This window comes from Ictalurus furcatus, chromosome 6, assembly GCF_023375685.1.
Source record: "Ictalurus furcatus strain D&B chromosome 6, Billie_1.0, whole genome shotgun sequence".
NCBI lineage: Eukaryota > Metazoa > Chordata > Actinopteri > Siluriformes > Ictaluridae > Ictalurus > Ictalurus furcatus.
In genome coordinates, this window is record NC_071260.1 from 28,788,226 (window position 1) to 28,810,962 (window position 22,737).

The window sequence follows — 22,737 nt, forward strand, 5'->3', positions numbered from 1 at the left end:
ATCATTGTTAAACAATTATTGGCACCCCTATGAATTCATATGAGAAAAATATATTTGAAGTGTATTCCCATTGATATTTTAAATATAAACCCTGGGTGACTAGGAACAGGAAATTATTCAACCATGGCTTCCTGTTTCATAAAGGTATAAATATGAGGTAAAACACAGGGCAAATTCCCTTAGTTATACATAACAATGGGTAAGACCCAGGAATGTAGCTGTGATGTGCGGCAAAAGGATGTTGAGTTTCACAAAATGGGACGTGTCTATAAGAAAATAGCACAAGCATTGAAAATGTCCATTTCCACCATCAGGGCAATAATGAAGTTCCAGTCAACTGGAAATGTTATGAATCAACCTGGAATTGGACGTGTGTCTATATTGTCTCAGCACACTGTTGAGTACTCGATGGTTCGAGTGGCCAAAAAATCTCCAAGGATCACAGCTGGAGAATTGCACAAGTTATTTGAGTCTTGGGGTCAGAAAGAGAATTTTTGTTATTTTTTTTTTTTAAACAAAAGATCAAAAGGTTAAACAATAAAGGATTTTTCACAGCCTTCTTTGCTCACATTTACAAAGGGTGTCAAAATTAGTGGAGGGCACTGTAAAGTTATTAACAGCTGCAACTGAATAGTTGCTGACATTGAAGACTCCTTCCAAATATGCTAAATAAACATCTCCTCTACTACTGTCTGGCATTACTGTCAGAGCTTAGAAAATGAAACTTTCTGACCAATCAGAATCGAGAATTCAATATTGCTATGGTATAAACCGTTTTCTTGACCAAGTGGAGTAGCGCTAATAAACTCAGTATTATTTTATGTGCACAATCTAAATGTTTTCAGTACACTACATGAATAATCTTTTCATTTATGGAAATTCAGTATGACGTGTTAGCGCCTCTGGGAAAAGTTTGTGCCCTTGAGACACCACAATGTATTGAGCCTATTGGACACCGTGATGTTTAGAGTCATTAGTGTGACAGTTTATTTGATTTGCTAGAAGATTTGCTATGAATATAAAAAAAAAATGCATTCTATGAAACATTGCAAAATTCCACTGTAGTATATCTGTTCAATTCGGGTGAACCTTTTGTAGGTTAGAACCTTTTCGGTTGTTTTGACGGCTACAAAAATAATCAGAAGCCTTCAGAGAGTGAGGCTAATTCTGCCTTCAGTGTACAGTCATTCAGCCATACATGGTTATGAAGCCTGTAGCAGACTGGTGCGCATTCCAGCATCGATAACACTGTTTATAATGATGTCTTTAACTGAGCTGTGCAGGATGAAAAATCCAATGCACTGTGGACTCATTTAATGTAAAAAAAAAAAAAAAAAAAACCCCTCAAATTTAAAATCATCTTGTCGGCTTTGTCAGTTGTCTGAGCTGATTGGAGAGGGGTTCAGTGTTTCTTCTCTCTGCAAGGAAATAAAGACATTGTCATTTATTATTATTGTTATGTACAGTAGTGTTCTGTTGCCTATGAGGTGAATTGCAGTTAACAAGTGTAAATTGAAACCAGTTGAATGAATGTCCATGGCACTCTTTGTGCTTTGTGTGCTTATGATGATGATGGTCATTTCAGGGCCAGAAAAACATAAACAGAAGCTTTAAATGAAGAGCTGACAGAATCCATTGCACGGCATTTTCGGCAGTATTGTTGAAATTATGTCATTATTACAATTCCAGAAACACTTTTAAGCAACACCTTTAAGTTTTTGTTTCACATATTTTTCCACTTCTCAGAGATGAGGAACGTTACATCAGTCCCGCTAGGATTTCACATAAATTAATGCGAAATCAAGGAAACGCCGCAATATTTGGAGGAGCTGGCAATTTTTCAAAATGACCACAGATTTACCACAGATTTGGGCCAAGACGCGGCGTGTGACGTCATCACAACGCGCATTTAGCCAAAGCCCTCTTCGAATTCACGTGTGTTGAACATGAGCACAGCTAAAAGGTCTCATTTACCAAGGAACATCACTGCAAAAGGCCGTGCAAAACAATTTCATGCAACTGCAATTTTGTTTTCTATAAAAAAATTTTTTTTGAAAAAAGCTGCAGAAAAATCTAATATTTTTGGCCGCAACAGTTGCAAAAAAAAAAAAAAAAACGCAGCGAAATCCGAAATACAGTCCCCTCCAAAACTATTGGCATGGCAAGGCTAATGAATGAATAGATTTTTTTTTGCTGTGGACACGTTTGGGTTTGAGATCAAAAATTCAATATCAGAAGAGAGTTTAGAATTTCAGATTTTATTTCCTGGTATTAATATGTAGACGTGTTAAATGACATTTTGTAGCACATTTTGTATCAGACCATCCAATTTGTAGGTGAGCAAAAATATTGAAACCCATCCTTGACAGGTGCTTCTTGTTACCCAGGTGTGTCCTGTTAGATTGACTGTTTAAACAATAAATAGCTCTGAATATCTACTCTTGGCTTTAGTTTCACGTGTGAAGACCGCATTTATTTTTAAAAAGGATAAACCAACATGAAGATCAGAGAGCTGTCTATAGGAGAAAAGCCAGCTATTTTGAAGCTTTTCTACTCTTTATTTTTTTTTCTACTCATCATTTTTCTATAACAGCACAACCCAAAATGTTTTATTCCTCAACAGTTCCCAGACAATTGCAGTTTTTAACATGTATTTATTAAAGACTGACACATTATATTTTTTTATTACATTATAGTTACATGTCATGGAATGTTTATGAAACAAGTTAGTTTCTGTTATCACTTAGATTATAGCAGCTATTTTTTTTACTTTGTCTTAAAGTTAATAAGACAAAAATGCAGTTTGCCATGTTACCAGTAAACTGCAAACCCTAAAGACCGCCATCCTGAAGATTTTCCCATGTCAGTTCTAGTTACAGCTTTACAGTACCTCTGACTGTTACAAAACACTGACACTGGAGACTCCTTCCATAAAGGCTAAAAGTCACCTCACCGAATGTTTCACCAGATCAACAATTACACAAGTTTTTTTATTATTATTTTTTTTATCTGTTTATGTGGAGCGTCCACTATACAAGTCCCTGTGTAAGTTGCTAATATAAAAACAATAATGTTTTACATTGTGTGCATTAATTCAAACGTGATTTGTCGTGTAGTCGGAACTACTCTCAGGGCTGCTGTTATAGAACATTACTCACTACCTTCTGACCAATCAGAATCAAGAACTCAACAGAGCTGTGGTATAATGAACTTAATCTTACACGGAGAATATAAAAGAAATTGAAGCAGTCCATGCTGGAAGTTACAACAACTGCTCAACTTGTCTTCCTTCATCTCAGTGGCTTCACCTGAGTCTCCTCTAACTCTGTATAATGGGCTCACATCAGATCTCTGTGGTGATCTATATATATTTATTCAACAGTTAGTTCCGGTCCACAAATCTGATTGGACAAGCAGCGTACCAAGAGTGTTTATATTTAGTATAACCTCACCGGGACGTTTCACTGTGTGTATCACTTTGCTTGTCTGTGTTCGCCATATCAAATTTCACTTTCTAGTTCGAAGCACAGTAGACCTAGCAATCATCAGCTATCATCAGCAAACGATAGTTTTCAGAAATATAACTTCTGACATAAAATATGAAAGCTCGTCAGATGAAGATGAAAAGTAAGAAAGGACACCAGAGATGTCTCTATTTTTATGTTATTTAGCGCGTTACGTTTCGTTTCAGTTTGGATGTATATCTTTTACTTACTTTAATATTCATTAATAGTTCATATATATGCATATTCATATATTTATTTCATTTTAAAAAAGTCGAGTAAATTTTCATGGTACAGTCAGTATTGGTTATTTCTATAATAAAGTTCAGCAATATTTTACTTTCAATGGTAAATACTATTGGTTGATTAATCGGTTATCGGTAGGTACCGCCCAACTTAGTTATCGATATAGGTCAAATACACTAACGGTCGAGCTCTGATGTACACATCAACATCAGCTAGCTAGCCGACGTGCTATAAAACGAGTGTGGCTTCTTCAGGATCTATTTCCACTAGCGGAGCAAAAAAAAAAAAAAAAAACCCAGAACATTTAGCGATATTGTGTTTGAAATGTTAGCTAATATTAATATCTTGTTTATAGAACTGCTGTATAAAAGCAATATCACATTCACAGTCGTGCAGTTATACTGAATATTGGCATGCTTAATCATTCTTGCTCGTGCAGTAGCGCTGAACTAACCTCCATCTGTTGATGAATCCAGGTGAGAGCTTGTGTGATGCGTGTATAAACTCCGGGTTTGTTTCTCTCGGCGCAGCCCTGACCCCAACTCGTCGCTCCCACCAGCTTCCACACAGATGAGTCCTCACAGGCCAGAGGACCACCGCTGTCCCCCTATACGACATTTACCAGGGACAAAACACAGCTTGGTCATAGAACATAGAACATTCACACTGTAATATTTATACAATAATATGAAAATCATTCTACTGAATACTGAAGAACATAACCATTTAGAGATGCTTAATTTGATTAAGGAAGAAAAACTTACATGGAACATTTGTTATCTTTTTAAAAAATCTCATTTACCACAACTATTGTAGAATATGATAGTTTCTTGTGATTCCCCCAGAAGGACAAACCAAACAGTCTTTGCATGGTTTCTTTTTCTTTTTTTGTGTGTATGATATATCAGAACAATTGATGTAATTGTAATTACTGAACATATGCTACATCAAGAAGGTGTACATCCAGAATTGCACAGGATATCACAACATGTTCACAGTATACATAATGTTTTCTTTTTTCCCCAGATAAATGTCTTTAAGGAAGCTATAAATGCTGAAATTGCCTGGCAGGAGTCGGTTCCTCCTTCTAGGTATCCTGCACAGATCATGCCGGGGGAGATGTAGCCCTGATAGACTTCAGGCTGACTACAGGCTTTGGTGGAGATCAGCGGCACCTTTGCAGAATGCAGAGACACACTCGCTTCACCTGGACACAACAAACAATGCATTGCATTATGGGTCAGATTCGCTACTTCTACTTTATTACGTTATAGCAGGAGCAGAAAAGCTAGACACCACAGCTCATTTCAGCATCGTGCAAATCAATTTAACTCGGATTTGTTGGCTCAAAAGGCAGAGTGAAGAAGAGGCCATTTATGTCAAGCTGGAAAAAACAATTCCTGAAAACAGGAGGAGCTCTATGACACGACGATCTACTTTGCGCCATTAAAACCCCTTTACACTGGCAGTTTTATTAAAAGATTTTGATTTTCTGGTTATCAAAACTTTTCTACGTTTGTCAAGTTAACTCAGATCACTAAAGTTGTTCAGCATTTTACATCGATCGTATAAATTATAATAATTTAAATTCACAGAGCTTCAATTCAATTCAATTTTATTTGTATAGCACGTTTAACGATGGACATTGTCTCAAAGCAGCTTTACAGAAATATATAAACACGGGATACAGATTTTAAGTGAGCGAATTTATCTCTATTGAGCGAGCCGGTGGTGACGGTGGTGAGGAAAACCTCCCAAAGATGATATGAGGAAAAAACCTTGAGAGGAACCAGACTCAGAAGGGAACCCATCCTCATCTGGGTCACAACGGATAGTGTGAAAGTAAAAGAAGGTTCATTATGGTTTTTAGACTTTAAGGCAAACAGATTACATCGTTTCTAAACTTTTTTTCTTAAAAAAAAAAAAAAAAAAAAAAAAAAAAACTGGTGATATTAACACCTCCTAACTCCAAAGCACTGGGTCATGTGACCATAACAATACAAAACAATAGTTTTGACCATTAAAAAAAAAATTTAAAAACCAGATTGATAAATTGCATAATGTGGCAGATTTATATGTAATTAGACAAGAGAAAAAATACATACTCTTTGGTGTGCCTGGGTGTCCATTATCCAAAAAATAGAATGTGGCAAAAGATAAATAATTTTATGTCACAGATCAGTAAAAATAGTGAGCAGAAGAAGACAAGCTAGCAGTGGCTTTAATGTTAGATGAAGTAAGGACATTTTTGGAGCATATATTACCTTATTGTTTCTCTATAACCAGGGTAATCAAATATCTGGCCCACAAGTGAATTTTCTCTGACCCTATCTCATGCTCTAACAGAGGGGTGTCCAATCTTATCCGGAAAAGGCCGGTGTGGATGCAGGTTTTCATTCCAACCAAGCAGAAACTGGAAATGTGTACATGTGTAAGACGTGCATTTGGGAGCGCAAAAAAACAACCCCAAACATACTCGTGAACACCAAGAGTGCGACTGGTAGCTATATGAAAAAAGATGACCCCATCTCTGGTTCTAGACACACAGTACTTTTGTATATCAGCACAGCAATTTGAATTGCTGCTCAAAATATCACACCACTGCCACGTATCCCAAGTAATCGAGGTTAGGACGGATGCAAATGCAGGTAAGAGTTTATTTAGAGTTTATTTACATGAGACAATGGCGAGGTCAAGAAACAGGCAATGGGCCAGGGGATTGGCAAACAGGCATAAACTGGGCAAGGCAAGAATCGAGAATGAGAAACAAGAAGCAAGATAAATGAACATGAAACAAAATGAGGAACAGGGTATAAACGCTTAGTATGGTGATAACACTCAATACTTTGCAAAGTCATTGTGTTCAAGCAGTCTCTTTATACTGTGGTTGTGAGTGCTGTGAATTGGATGCAGGTGGGCGTGATTAGAATGAATGCGAGTGTACTGGGAATTGCATTCCATGGTGGCCATGTTTGTAGGCCGCAGTGCAGGATGGGAAATGTAGTCACTGGTTTGCTGTGATATGATAACCACAAAAAAGATAGATTTGAACATTATGAATGTGAATTGTTCAGCAGAAATATTCAGCAGAAATGTTCAGTAGAAATGTTCAGCAGAAATGTTCAGCAGAAATGTTCAGTAGAAATGTTCAGCAGAAATGTTCAGTAGAAATGTTCAGTAGAAATGAAACTGGAGATTGTTTGTTTGAGCTGAAATAAAAAAAGGAAAAAAAAAAGATCTGAACATTATGTCTTCAACTGGTTTTGATTTTAATAACAACACATTTTTTTTTGCAGAGCCACATATATAGACTTTTTTGTTTGTGCAAGTTTCTGTATTTTAGACGAACATGTTTTTGTTTAGAATTTATTATTTGTCTGTTACAAAGTAATTAAGACACTTAAGACACTTAAGACACTTACTTATTATCCTGGGTCCCCAGACTCACCTCCATCCTCTGTGGCTCCCCATCCTGAGATCCAGCATATCTTCCCATCTTCAAACTCCTCTCCAAAGTTTGGCAGGCAGATAGGCTCAATGTAGCCTGAAGAGGAAAAGAAGGAGTTATGAAAACATTGGCAAGCCTTCGATAAGCATCAAATAACAGAATACACATCCACAGTGAAGCCATGAGGAAAAAATCCTGCACACATCATTCAGTTAGAACTGTCTTGACATTTCTCCAGAGTGATCAGTTTGAATAAAGATTACCAGTAAAGGTAAGCGGCTGAGACAGTTTCAGCAGGGCGATATCATAGTCCAGGCCTTTGGGTCTGTAGCGGCTATGATAAATAATTTTCTCCACGGTGAGATACTTGGACCTAGTGGCTGGTTGTTCTGTGAGTCCAGCGAGCACCGTCCACACAGGGGGGTATGCAAAGCTGAGAAAGAAAAAACAGGACACACAAACAGTCTCAGGAAGACGTTTTTTATTTTTTATATATTTAAAAAGCTATAGTAAAAGAGCCAAAATATTTCCTTTTTAATTACTGGAGTTAAGATTAGGGTTAGATTTAGGTGTAGGCATAACATTTAATTGCTACAGTAATCATTATTTCAATTAAAGGTCCTCACAAGAATAGAAAGACGTGTGTGTGTGTGTGTGTGTGTGTGTGTGTGTGCACATTTACCCATACACACAGTGTGCAGCTGTTAATATCCACTGTGTTGCTATAATAGATCCTCCACACAGGTGCTCATTCTGGAATTGAAGACTCACCTGCCAAGGAAACTGGCCTTCTCGAGACAGGTTACCCCCCACTATACGTGCTCTGTACTGGGGCCGAGAGCCACACTCTATACACACACACACACACACACACACACACACACACACACGCACACACACTCACAGGCTGAGACAATGCTCTAGTTAAATAATAATAAACTTTAACTGCAAAAATGAAGAAATATTTATCCAGAGTTCCACAACAACTACACAGCAAAGTGATGTTATAATGCAACGTTGCATTCTGGACGTTTGAGTCCAATGTTTGCTGTCTCCACTACGTCTACGTTGGATTTCCCATTAATATGTCATTATACTTCACTGGGAAATGGTGCGTGAGAAAAGACGCTCTTGTATTTAGGATCTAACTGTGAAACAAGCCTGAGCATTATCGCGTATTTTTTAGATTGTTGAACTTTTATCTCCTATTAACTGCAACTGGAAAAGCACTAGCAATGACTCCTTGCGATGACATCATGGCAGACACCTGCTAATGTCTTGCATTTGTTCCCCTGCAAACCACAAGAGACCACCTCAACCACAGATCTGAACTGCCTGCACAGCTGTCTGCTATCGATGACTATTGAAGCTTCTCTTTTTAAACTAACTTATCTCGGATTCATTGCGAAGTCTTGCCACTGTTTACTGGTTGTGCATTTCCGAGCCTCGAATCTTTAACTTGCTTTCTCTGTGTGTGAGCGGTTTTTGTACCTGTGCGCCCCCTTTTTTCCTGGGTTTTTTTTTTTTTTGCCCTTTATTATTGGACATTTGCTTAAATATTCTACAGTGAACATACCTTAGCAGTAAACTGATTTACTCTGATTTTTATTAAACTCTGCTATTACAGCCAACTCTGATTCAAGATTCATCACAGAGGTCTGTTGGCTCAGGTTTTCCATGACTTTAAAATTAAAATGATAGCAAACACTATATTGCGTAATATCATCTTATAGTAATATAGTAATATCATCTTCAGGAACTTTCTGGTTTCCCCATGGTTCCCATGAATTTGTGTTATTTATTAGAACACTCCTGAATGGTAGATAGTTTTTATTTATTTATTTATTTTAAATAAACTTACCCAAGCACCTTAAAGTTATGATCTTCCCTGATCTGCATTCAGTTTTACTAAAAAAAAAGAGAGAAAATTAGAGAGTTGATTTACACCCTTAGCTTATTCACTTTCTAGAATATCATCCATTAACTACTATAAATTATTCAGTTACTACAGTGAAACTAATTGAAAGGTGTGGAATGAGGACTGCCGAGAGGTCCAGTCATTATCAGCATATACTCTCTCTCTCTATATATATAGAGTGCATATATCCTACTATTAATTCATACATAAGCCTATTAAGCATAGAATAAAACATGATGGGGTGTGATGTTATAGGAAAATAATCATAGCCTGGTTGGTGTGATGAGGTGATGCTGTGATGTTAAGCAGATTTACTATAACCACCCCAAAGCTGATTCATTTCCAAAAACAGCAGGTTAAATCCTCTTATATCACAGCATATTGTCAACATTTGTCATACTTTTTTTCTGTTTATAGTTCCATTTAATGATGTGGAACATCCATGAAACAAGTACGTTCCTGTTATGACTTGCATTATACCAGCCATAAACAGTTGTTCGCTCATAAAACTAATTGTTTTCATTTTGAGGTTTGAAGTAGCTTGTCATGTTACAGAGAAACCGAAAAGTGCAAAGTCCTCCATCCTGAAGACTTTCCCATGACTGAGAACTTATGAACCGGATAACTAACGACGCCTTCCATAAACGTTAAACATCTCCTTACAGACAGCTTTAACGCTTTTATATCATATTAATGACTATATATTTTTCTTAGCTAAATAACTAAGTTTTCCTATTTTTAAAAAAAAACTGATTAGTCTAAGATTTTGCAGCACGTTCACGTTCATACAAGTCTTTATCAGTTCGCTGCTAACGTGCTGTAGAATCGATATTGGATTGGAATGAGCACATTAATCTAAACCTGTGATTTGTCTTGCAGCCAGAGCTGCCGTTAGGGAAAATGAATCAACACTTTCTGACCAATCAGAGTCAAGAATTCGACAGCGCTGTGATATAAAAAGAAGTAATGGCTCAAAAACTACATAAGAAATGATGGCCAAACGACCTTTTGATGCTCACATGATTTGCATTGTAGAACTAATGCTATCGTTCGTTGTGAAAAAAATCCTCGTACATTGAAATCATAAATAGCAAAGGATCAGTAGAATTGGCCTTAATCACACAAAAAAACACATAAAAATGCAATGTTTCGTGCCAACGTTTGGTTTGACGTGTGTGTGTGTGTGTGTGTGTTTGTGTGTGGTGATGGAAAGCTGCCAAAATGCATTTTTAATATAGAGAGAAAGTGCTGCGTTTTAAATTACATCTTGAAGCAATGTGAGCCCAGAGAAAGCAAAGAGCACTGAACTCTTCAAAGCGGAGGAGGTAGGAAGCTCTCCAAATGGTGCTGAGGTACTCTTTACAGTCTAATAACAGTGTAATGTTAATTCTAGCTCTTTTGTTCTCTTTTTATTGTTATACAGACTGTTGTGTAAGTATTCCCCCTTCCCCCTTGAACTTGTACATATTTTGTAGTGTTGGAACTGGAACTGAAATGGCCTTAATTGGAATTATAGATTGTGAAACTACATAAAACATTCCATAATATTGAAGTAGGGGGAATCACTATAGTTTGTAAAATGATTCCCAATTAAGTCCAGTTAAGTCAGTTCCAGGTTGTAACACGGCAAAATGCGGAAATGATCAAGGGAGGTGCATACTTAAGGTTGTTCATCGCATTATACCATCAATAATAACTGATCATCATCATCATCATCATCATCATCATCATCAACACAGCAGTGCAGAGTGTAATCAGTACTGTTTCACACCTCAGGTTGGTTGTGTTGTGGATCTTGATTGGATGCAGGTGACTCAGCTGGCTCACGTTGATAGACACCAGATTATCCTGAAAGTCTTGTTCAATCGAGGTGAGAGGGAGGGAACCAGACTCCACATAACTTAAAGAGGCAGGAAAGGTAGGTAACACAGCAGTTTAGCCTTCTTGTGGAAATATTGTTTCTAAGCGAAAAGATACTGAAGACAAACACAACAAAATCCGAGTCACATTTCTTTGGTGGAAACTCAGTGCTGTAAAAACATGAACAGAATTCAGAATTCATCAGGCTTGGGAAACGTGACAGCTTCATTATAAAAGGAAAGCATAGGATCCTGTTTACACCCAGTTGTGTATCCGGCTTGACCCAGGATGATATCCAGATAAGGATTATCCATGGAAAATTGCAGGTGTAAATTCACTGAACACACAATTAATGCAGATCACGCCAACTATTTTGAGAATTCTGATATTATTCACGTGTATTGAAATAGATATGTTTCTCTCCAAGCCACATGGGACAACAGAACCCCTCCTAACACATTACATCCTAATGCACATGGTCCATGTCCTCCATCCCCAACAAACAATAATGAAAGAAAACACATCTAGTTGGTGAATTACAAAATTGCTTATTGGTCTCTTTCTGGAGATTGGAAACGGCATTAAAAATCAGGATTTTCTAGGAAGCTCTGCAGCAGCCATCTTCTGCAAAACACCACTGGAACGTAATAGCAATATTGTCATGAACGTTGCAATTTAACTACAAGTGTATAAATGTAATGTAAAATCTGATCAAGATTCAATCCAAATACAACAACCAGGTCATTATGACCGTATTGCCTTTATCCTTTTCTACTTTTGGTCAGTCTTTCATTCATAAAGTAATTCATCAAACTTCCAATAGTGTCTCAGAGCCTAAGAGAGTACATTGGCAGCATTCTCTGGGTTGGAGGGATGGTGTTACTCTCTCCCCTGTTAATCAAAGTGACACTAACCAACTGTGGGCTTTTGTCAGCTCATGTACTGTAAATGAGACAGAGGATAGTTAATGCTTTCCTCAGAGTGTTTAGCTGCCCTGTAAAGTATTAACAGCAGTTTGGAAAGATGCAGTGACTTCCTTTGTCTTGAAGGAAGCTCACACTGGCTTTTGATTAGTTGTCGTGTAATAGAGAAGAACTAGCTTGTGGGACCATGATAATTAGCGAATTCAGAGGAAGCTCTCTTATTGAGCACCCCTACCACAACATAGTACCCCAAAGATAGCACCTCTAAAACTTCACGTAGAGCTTTTCTTATCGTTTTTACCTGGAGTATCCCAGCTGTTTGCAGGCAGATAAACCCAGATTAGAGTCCCACGTTTCTGAACACACAGTGCTCCAGACTCCTCCACTTAACACCTGCAGCACTGAACTCTTCCCACTCACACGCACTACACAACAGAGTAGGAATGAGTTGTTTTAGGTGTAGCATCCAACTTTTTGTATACCTGTCTTGCTGCGGAAATGCATATTGATTAGTCACGTGAGAGCAGCATTATACGCACCACAGCTGAGCTCGTCCTCGCCATGTTCACAGTCCACGTGTCCATCACACTGCGCAGAGATGCTGACACAGAGCGATGAGCTGCACCGGAACTTTCCTCTACAGCTCAGGCCCACTGCGATAGGAGAAAATGTAGAGACGATGTTCAGGTAAAATGATAGATAGATCGTTTCACCTGAACACTGTAACTTTACACCTTCTAAGAACTGCTGCTGCAATCATAAAGACATCATCCCAGGACTCGCATTTATAATATATTCATACATGAGCATTTCAATAGATGAATGGTCTTAATAATGAGCAGCTACAACGAGGCCTGACTATTACAAGACACAATGAATGCCTAATGATATCATGTAGGATAAAGTTATCGCATTATTTACTGCCATCCATACATCACTAGTCAGACGGTAGGTTTACTTTTATTCATTTAGCACACGCTTTTATCAAAAGCGACTTACAAATGAAGAACAGATATCTGAGACCACAGAGTTTAATCAGACTGTTCAACCACGATTCCAGTCATCTCGAAGTTTTAGATCTGTGGCCGTCAGGTTGTGCAATATAATCATGGCTGTTAATTATTCACATCGGCAGTGGCCAGTAGGTGCCGCTGGACAGGCCGAGGAGTCACACACTAACCTCCCAGACCGATGCCAAGGACAAAGGTGACAGTGAGCAACACGCAGACACCAATTAAAAGCTCCATTCTTCGTGCAAATAAACGACCTCTGAGCGTTTTGTCATCTGCTTCATCACCTTAAAGTGGTGGAGATTAGAAAGGGTAAAGATACATTACTATGAAAATACACATTGTACAATGCACTTCTCCTGCACTCCTAGAAAAAAAGGTTCAATCTAAAACCTGTGTGTTTTTCCTATCAGAGAATGTTCCAAGACTAATCTCTTTAGAGAGCACAGAACCCTTAACTACCTCTCAAAAACATTTTTAAAGAGCATTGAGGGTAGAAATACAAGACTAACTGAAAGAAATCTGAACGAGGAATTGGACACTGGTAACCACAAGACATGATTTTACTGTTAGTTTTACTATATGACTGAGATTTTCAGAGGTTTGAAGGATGTTTTTAAATCTTAGTGAGTACCACATGACCCCACAGTGATAGGAATTAGTAGTGTCATGATAACGCCATTTTCAATTTCAATTTACAACTTAAATTTGATGTTTTATTAGAGATTAGAACTGATTATAAAACGATCTGTATCTGTAATTGACGGACAATTGGTACGTAAAAATGATGAACGATATTTAAGCTGGCGTGTCCATAGGTTAGCAATGTGATTTGCCTGGAACATTGACACTTAATATAGTTCTTCTGTATGTCATCATCCTTTGCAAATTAACAGTAGGCCTACCCCAGATTCTGAACAAAGCTGCTCACATATTAATCAGAGGCTACTCAATTGAATTGGATAGTATCACAGCAGATTCAGTGGGATTGTCAAATATCACATTGTTACCCTGTGAATTGCAATTGTATACAGTAGTTTCAAACAGAGTCAGTGGTACTGTCGAATATCGCATTGTTACCTTATAAATCAAAATTGTACTGCATCATGTGGAAGCCAGAGGTTTACACTCCTGTTTATTAAAACATTTTTAAACATTACTGATGTTAAGGTTAGGGTTAGGGGTAGGCTGAGTATTAATTAGCTACAATAATTATGTCAATAGACTGGAATAAATATCAACGGAAGGCCCTTACAAGGACAGTAAGACAAACGTGTGTGTGTGTGTGTGTGTGTGTGTTCATCTTGCCCTATGGGGGAACCTTTAACAGTCTATGTAGAAAACAGAGATTTCCCTTTCAGACTGGGGTCAGAGTGGAACATTTTTAGCAAGCTTAAGGTGTGAAAAATAGCATTTCTTTGTTTTAGTGTCCATTCTAATGTGAGTATGAATACAAAAGGACGGGTAACGAACATGAACATTAAATGATTTTGGACTGTCTTACTTTTGTTCCATGATATTCAAGTTTCCCCATGGACTAATTGAAAACATTTGATTTCTTGTGCTTTTTTCTTACCTGACAGAAACGGTTGGACTTTAGTTACAGGCATTCCTGGACTTGGACATTGTGCTTGGACATTGTTGGTAGTTTCTGTCTGACAGTCTGGCTGCTCTGCATTCTCAGAGCCTGGGTTATTGGCGCTGTTTTCTGCTGAAATGCTGACATTGTGAATCTCAAGGGAATTAGTGGAAGCTGGAAGATCCTGATCTCCAACAGACACCACCTCTAATTGAGCATTTTCCATTTGCTTCGTCTCTGCAACCTGTTAAAATAATCTGTATTTTAAAGGGAAAGGATGACATGGCTATGGATTGGATGGAGTTCAGCTAGACTGGATAAGAATGGTCACGCTTGACCACGCTCTCACCTGTTCGTGTGTGACTCCACTCTCTCCTCCACCTGTTAGTGGAGCCTCTACAACTCCATCCTCAAGCTTGGCTCTGGACTCCGCCTCTGGGTCAGCCATGAGTGCCTTCACATGGCCTTCACAAAGGCATTAGGACTAAATGCGATTGAAGATAGTACAGGAATGTTTTGGGTTAGATGAAACAATTCCACACAAAGACAAAAACCTGCCAGACAAATGAACGGACACGTATTACTGTATTTATTACTATTCAGCTTTTTATCTGTGCACAGTCTGAGGAATATTTTTAATGGTTTGTTGTATCACATACACCAGGATAAAAGATGTCATGAAACAGTACACATTTGGGGGGGGTTGGGGGGGGGGGATATCATAGTGCAAACATTATATCTTAGCAAATAAAAATATCTTGAATATAGGCAGATGTATATAATATTTCTTATTATGAGATTAATATAAAACATATACACAGGTGCACCTCAAAAATTTTAAATATCGTGGAAAAGTTCATTTTTTCCCGTCATTTAATTCAGAAAGTGGAACTTTCATATATTCTAGATTCATTACACAAAAAGTGAAATATTCCAAGCCTTTTTTTTGTTTTAATCTTGACGATTATGGGAAAACCCAGTATCTCAAAATATTACAATAAAGAATTTATAATACAATTTATAATAGCTCTTCACACAAACAAGAGCTATGAAACCTTACTTGTCCAAAAACGCTCAAGGAACCTTTTTTCTAAGAGTAAAAGTCTATTTGTTGTTATTTTCAGATAACAGATATGTCTTACTTACCCAAAAATGTTATAGTATCCTCATGCTTTGTTCATCCACACGCCTGACCACTATACACTACTCTGTCTTTCCAAATAAATGCATATTCTCTCTCTCTCTCTCTCTCTCTCTCTCTCTCTCTCTCTCTCTCTCTCTGGCTCTGAGGCATAGTGGGATACCTGAGCAGGTGAGTACTGGAAAGTTGTGTCGCTCTGAGAGGAGATCAGATGACTTCATCATCTCTCTGGATACATGATCAGGTTACAGAGGGACCTGCGTACCTTCGAAAAGACATTGGGATGTTTCGGTAGAGAAAATAAGCGAGACAGGACCAGTGTACTGGGATGGTTGTGCGATGGGAAGACATTAGAAGAAATATGGGTACACTTTCTGAAAAAAAAAAAGAAAAGGATACTACACTGTACCATACATTGTCTCTGAAATGGCATTCTCAAGTGTACACCTATTGTACTTTTAGTATGCATCCTTTACCTAGTATACTTTTAAAAATGTTCAGTAAGTACCATAGTGTGTACCATGTGAAAGATGCATATTAAGAATACAAAAGATAAGGGTACCACCCCAGTGACAAGGAAAGATGCAGTTTAGTACAATTTCTTTTTTCTGAGAGGGAAATGTGCAAGAGCAATGGAAGCATATACTGCACTGTATAAAGGAAAGAAGAGTAGCAGATGATTTTTGATCTTGATGCAAAGTCACAGGATCACCTGTACGGATCCATCTAACATCCATAAGGGTTATTCTGTCCTTTTTTTCAGTTTCCCTTATGAAGAACTCTGGACTACCCGATGAACCACTGACAGCTGTAACAGCTGTAAGAGTGTAGTCCACTATTAGAAGCCATTTGATTGCATCACCCTTATACACATAACAGACTTGGAAATCTGGCTCTATAGACAAAAGCCAAAAAGTTGCTAAAATGGCATTATTATCATCTGAAGAATAGTAGAGAAACAAGATCTTGGAGAATCTGGGGATATTGAGCACAAGTTTGTGAAATAATTGTGCAACGCACAGATCCGTATGAGGATAAATGATCAGCTGTGTTGTCTGAGCTCCTGTTACAGGAGAGGCGGTGGGTGGTTAATGTCTCTATCTGCACCCTGATTGCCTTTCATGGCTTATTCAGGTCAGCTTCTATTCATCCTTCTTTCATACACGTGTATTTATGGTTATTAAGCTGGAGTAATCCCTCAAAAGGAGCATGGACCATTACATATAAACCATTTATATTCACATTTATTTACATGCTATAAAAGTATGCATATATAAATACATGCATAATATTCACATTAAATACCAGCAGTCATGCACAATCTCTACAAATAAATAGTGTCCCAAGTTTATATTTACATTCACAGTTAACATTCATTCATCGTAACTAAGTGCTTTATCCTGCTCAGGGTCGTAGTGGACCTAGAGCCTATCCTTGAAACACTGGGTATGTGGTGAGAATGTACCCTGGATGGGACACCAGTCCGTCTCTTGGCACCAAACATCTGTGTATGTTTGTGTGCGTGTGTGTGTGTATATGTCCTGGACTTGCCGAGTTCCTGATCTTAGGTGAAGGGGGAATTTGGAGTCTAATACAAAGTCCCAAGCTGCTTATTATTTCCTCTTAAAACTCCATGTCAAGTAAGAGGACTATTTTTTTCTTTGTTTGTATGTACCATATTTTGGTGTATATATATATATATATATATATATATATATATATATATATATATATATATATATATGTAATGTATTAATATATAAGATAAGGCTATAAATAAAAGTAAGGTTGCATTTCACTTACTTGTCTTGAACCCTGTGCCACCCCAGTGAAATCTAAAAGTCCCTTAATCTATAAGCTCTGTGCAGATGTACAGTCTTTTGTCCACTGCAGCCAGTTTTCTTTCCATTATAGTCATTTCTCTGTCCATTGTAGCAGTTTTTCTGAATGGGCTTGTCCAGAAGTCTCATTTCTCTCAATAATTTCATTGTCAGAATATCCTAAATCGCTTAGGACATTGATACACTAGGTGGTGTATACACTTCAAGCATATACCAGCAATCCATCAATAAACCTAAATAGGAAATTTTGCAAAGAACCCTGCAACAGTGCATGTACTGTATCCAGCTTAAACAGTGGTTTATTCAGCCTGTTGGATTTCACAGGAACATCTGTTTGCTACTGCGGAGGAAGTATTTCTTCTGTTCAAACAGTCCATGAAATTTCATAACCAAAGCTGTGGTGTATGTGGAGTGGTATAGCTGATGCTTAATTTGCTGATGTTGTTTAGCTCACTGTGACTTTGCGTGGCAGGAAGTGGCTGCTGGCATGGTGCGGACCCACCGAGTGACCTCTCCTGAGATGTCCTCGGTGGGACAGGGCCAGGTATAGGCCTGGATGAGCCGCAGATGAATATGTTGTGTAGTGGTTCTCCTCTAGGTGCTCCTTAAATAGACAGTCTGCTGAGAACTTTGTCTGTGAATGAGAACGTTTTCAATTGTTGAGTTGTTACACTGTTATATTAGGGATCCGTGCACAGGCCGGTAGAATTAATATCATCAATTAAAACGTAGGATTGTTATGACAATGTGATTTCATTAATCATTATTGTGTTTCATTAAGATAATGACCATTTCAATATGATATTTTTTGCTACATCACCCACCCCTAGTGGAACCTAACAGAAAACATTTTTAATTGCCTTCATTATACAGGAAGTGTGGTGGTGTAATATCATGTAAATATAGCTCACCTTTCCTTGTGCAATTCCGTCATTATTCATACATAAATACAGTTTGCTCTTCACGCCATGAATGCCCACTACTCCAGGCTTCACTGCAAACACCTTCAACCAACCTGACAGAAAAAAAATGTCAGAGAGTAAAGAAAGAAAGACAACAGCACTAGTCTCCAAAACACAATCTCCACCATTATTTTTGGTATCTATGTATGTCCTTGAACTGTCGAGTTATCACCAAGGATTCTAACTTTTTTTTTTTTTTTTTTTACCCACTTAATTCCACACTTACATACATAAGATGTATAAAACTTACTGTGCTCAGTCGGCTCATGCACACCCCTTACAGTCCCATTGGGCTGGATCTGTAGATGATAACCAATCCCAATACGGCAATACAGGAGCTGATACGTTTTGACCTTTCCAACGGAATAAACATCTGTTGAAAATGCTAAAGATTAATATGTTAATAACTTTGTAGATAGTGTGTTTTGTAACTGTAAAATGACTTTGGACATGATAAAGAGAGTGTTATTATTAACCCCCAAACCCCCCCTCGGCTATTAGTCATATATAGACCGTTTTAGTGTGAAGGTATGTGTGTGTGTGTGTGTGTGTGTGTGTGTGTGTGTGTGTGTGTGTGTGTGTGTTTTTAATGATAATTCTGTTGTAAGTTTCTCATATTTCATTACAAGTTCCTTCTTGTTATTTATGAGGAGGTCGTTTAGTAACTATGACTGGCTACAGGTTATATTTGTTTTCATTTTAGCTGATCATTTTGATCTATTTAATCTCAATCTATAGTCTCAGTATTACTTTGTTGTCTCTGAAAGGGTTTCTCCACTTGACTGCAACTAAATGAATGGAAAAAAACAATTGATGTTAAAGTGAGGACTTAACAACAATGAAACCTAATAGAGGAGTTCATGCATACTGGTTCCATTAATTATTAGCTGCATTATCATTTTTTGGTTCTTTGAAGACTTTATTTGCTTATCACCGTAGGCAAATACAAAGCTATACAAAGACACACCACACACTCGTTTCATCCGTGACACACTCCTGCTATCAGTGTATGGTTTGGGGAATACGTCATGCCCATGTCCTTGTGTCTCTGATGATTATGTGACCGAACAAGACAAATAAATATCATATGGCGAAGCTTTGTTTCTGTGCTACAGTAGCACAGATCAGCGCTCTATCTTCGTCACACATTTCTAGCATCTGTTTTGCCTGGTGCAAAGGAACATTAAAAGATTGCCTACAGCTTTAGACTCACAGTGTTTGTAATCTCAGAGCACACAACCAAAGCTTCGGGCTAATCTCTTCTTTCCCTTGCAAGAGACACGGCTACTTAATTTTAAATGTTGAGTAGTTCATTAAAGGTGTACAATAGATGTAGTGTCTCTCTGTAGAACTGTATAACGACACCAGCTGCAATGTCTGTAATATATATATTAATATCAAACATATTATAATAGAATACAATATATGATATGATCTGAAAATAATACAGAAGGACTGATATAGTGTTAGCTATGGTTAACTTAATACTTTTCTTCACATTCTTAATAACATTCATTGGTTTGATATTATACCTAAATGAAAAGCAAATTAAAAAAAAAAATCTATTATTGTATCACAGTATAAATATTTACCAGATATTTGTACTGTGAACAGTTCTGTTCCTGTCTTCCAATGTGCAAAGGAAAATATCTGTCTTGAGACCACGGTTACATAACTAGACGTGTAATTCTGATCAAATTACACTTTCTTAGACCCCCTCACTGTAATGCAGATGGACCTTGTGTACTGTCTCCCAGATTTGACTTTACTAATGTCCATCATCTGTACTAAAAAAGACAACAAGCATTTTCAATGCAGATCAATGCGAAAGTTCTCATTTTAGACCAAACCAATCCTACCGTCCTGCCTCATGTTTGATTCTTTGATTGACAGCAGCCACATGTGTCTGAGTCGGCTTGCCTGATCCCGGTTTGCGTCCATCTCTGACCTCTCAGACCTCACATAAACACTGAGTAGCACTGCCACACACACGAGTGCCCAGTGTAAATCCATGACAGTAGGATCAATTCCATATAAACTCACAGAGTGTCCAGGTGAGCCAGGATGCCATGCTTCTTTACAAATGCCCAGAAAGTTCTTGAACTTGCTTGACACACTACTGAACCATAGCGAATAACATGTCCTCTGCTCACTATAAACAGGGTCAACGTGCCGTCGTCTCTGTCTCACTCTCTCAGACTTTATCTTCCCTTATATCCCTTCACTGTGATCTCTGATTCCTCCATGACACTCGTGCTCGTGAGTACATTCAGAGCAGATGCACTGTACAAGTGTGCCAAGAGATAGACGTTCTACGTCTCTGACAATCCTAAACCCTTTGTCATCTAACCCTTTTGTTATCTCTACCTCTGTATCTCTGTACCAGTAGCTTTTCTTACAGACAAACCATGATGTGATATCTGACCAGAGCTACACTGACTCACAGGTAGGACTGACGTAAACAGCAGTAGACTTTAATATTGCATTGTAAAACTAATGCATTTAGTTTGCATATGTACAATGGCTGGCTTGTAGATGTGTGGCTAAGGAAATTATTGCTCGGAAAATGCTTATCATATTTACACAAATATTGTTATACAGACTTTTGTCACAGTTCTCAGAAAAACATAGATGCTATACCATATCTTTCCATGGGAAAAGGAATGATGTGTTATGCATTGTATGTTACATGTATCTTCACTTAAATTTTTTTTGAAAAATAACACTATTATTATCCATCCACTTTCTGTACCGCTTGTACTACACAGGGTCACAAGGAGCCTGGAGCCTCTCCCAGGGAGCTCGGGGCACGAGGCAGGGGACAGCCTGGACGGGGTACCAACCCAACGCAGGGCACAATCACACACACATTCACACACTACGGACAATTTGGAAATGCCAGTCAGCCTACAACACATGTCTTTGGACTGGGGGAGGAAACCGGAGGACCTGGAGGTGTGAGGCAAAGGTGCTAACCACTAAACTACAGTGCCCTCCACATTATTTTTATTATTATTATTATTATTATTATTATTATTATTATTATTATTATTATTTCGAATCATTACTTATTACTTATTAATAATTCACCTTGAATGGGATGCTAGTCCATCACAAGGCACCAAGCACACACACACATTCACCCCTAGGGGCAGTTTAGCATAGATAATCTAACTACCTTTAGGTTTTTGGAGAGTGGGAATAAAGTGGAGAAACTCCATACAGAGAATAACCCAAACTTTGGATCGAACTGGGGAACCTGGAAATGAGAATCAGCAATGCTACCTGATGTGCTGACATCCAGTCATTTCTATACCGCTTATCCTTCAGGGTTACGGGGAACCTGGAGCCTATCCCAGGGAGCATGGGGCACAATGCGGGGTACACCCTGGACAGGGTGCCAATCCATCACAGGGCACAATCACATACACATTCACACACCCATTCATACACTACGGAAACACTGGACATGCCAATCAGCCTACCATGCATGTCTTTGGATTGGGGGAGGAACCTGGAGTACCCGGAGGAAACCCCCGCAGCACAGGGAGAACATGCAAACTCTACACACACAGGGCCACAGTGGGAATCGAACCCGCGCCCCTGAAGAAAAGGATAAGCGGTATAGAAGATGGATGGATGGATGGAACTATATAAATAAAATGCAATTTATCGCATTTTTCTCATACCCAGGGTCAGGTTGCAATTTTGGATATTTTTTGGGAAAAAGACCAAAAGGTTACAAATTAGTGATAGTAATTGTGTGTGCGTGTGTGTGTGTGTGTGTGTGTGCGAGTGTGTGAGTCTGTGTGTGTGTGTGTGACTAAGATGCATTTAACTGCAGAATCCCACGTTGCCTGATTACAGTGAATATGGATAAGTACAGACATTTTCTTTGTTTTTATGAACATAGGTATATGACAATACAGAACAAAAATATTTTGCTGCCTGTCCTCTTGAAGGCACATCATGTTTGGAGTATGATGAGGGAAAGTGATATGACTCATGTAACAGGGTTAGAGGTAGCAGGGTTCGAGTGGTTGTTATTACAGTGGAAAGACTCCCTACATGCTGCAAGGAGTGGACTTGCTTTTAGGTTGCTGGACTTGATCTTATGCCAGATGTTTGAACTCTTCTAAGATTGCCATGCAGTGTTTTTTTTTTTATTATTGAATTTTATAAATGACATCTAAGGCTAGTGATTGTTGTGCAAATCGAGGCAACACAGTACACTACAGATTGAATATTGTCTACACTTTAACAGAAAGTTTTATACAACAAAAAAATGCTCTTGTAATCTGTGATC

The 22,737-nt window shown here is 38.2% G+C and overlaps 2 protein-coding genes across 2 annotated transcripts; both read right to left on the reverse strand.

Moving 5' to 3' along the window:
* Positions 1 to 152: 152 nt before the first annotated feature.
* Positions 153 to 14,518, reverse strand: tmprss3a (transmembrane serine protease 3a). The gene is made up of 12 exons (XM_053627482.1): positions 14,485 to 14,518; positions 13,079 to 13,183; positions 12,438 to 12,551; positions 12,200 to 12,323; positions 10,887 to 11,015; positions 9,059 to 9,105; positions 7,880 to 8,045; positions 7,461 to 7,630; positions 7,198 to 7,293; positions 4,814 to 4,956; positions 4,204 to 4,356; positions 153 to 1,418 (listed from the first exon to the last, which is right to left on the reverse strand). The coding sequence occupies exons 1-12, from the start codon at positions 14,516 to 14,518 to the stop codon at positions 1,374 to 1,376; spliced, it is 1,326 nt and encodes a 441-aa protein (XP_053483457.1). The 3' UTR covers positions 153 to 1,373.
* A 3,257-nt stretch (positions 14,519 to 17,775) lies between these two features.
* Positions 17,776 to 20,496, reverse strand: fgf9 (fibroblast growth factor 9). Its single transcript, XM_053626059.1, has 5 exons — positions 20,277 to 20,496; positions 19,379 to 19,382; positions 18,682 to 18,804; positions 18,381 to 18,484; positions 17,776 to 18,103 (listed from the first exon to the last, which is right to left on the reverse strand). Exons 1-5 carry the CDS (start codon positions 20,442 to 20,444, stop codon positions 17,915 to 17,917), a joined length of 588 nt encoding a protein of 195 aa, XP_053482034.1. The 5' UTR covers positions 20,445 to 20,496; the 3' UTR covers positions 17,776 to 17,914.
* Positions 20,497 to 22,737: the final 2,241 nt, after the last annotated feature.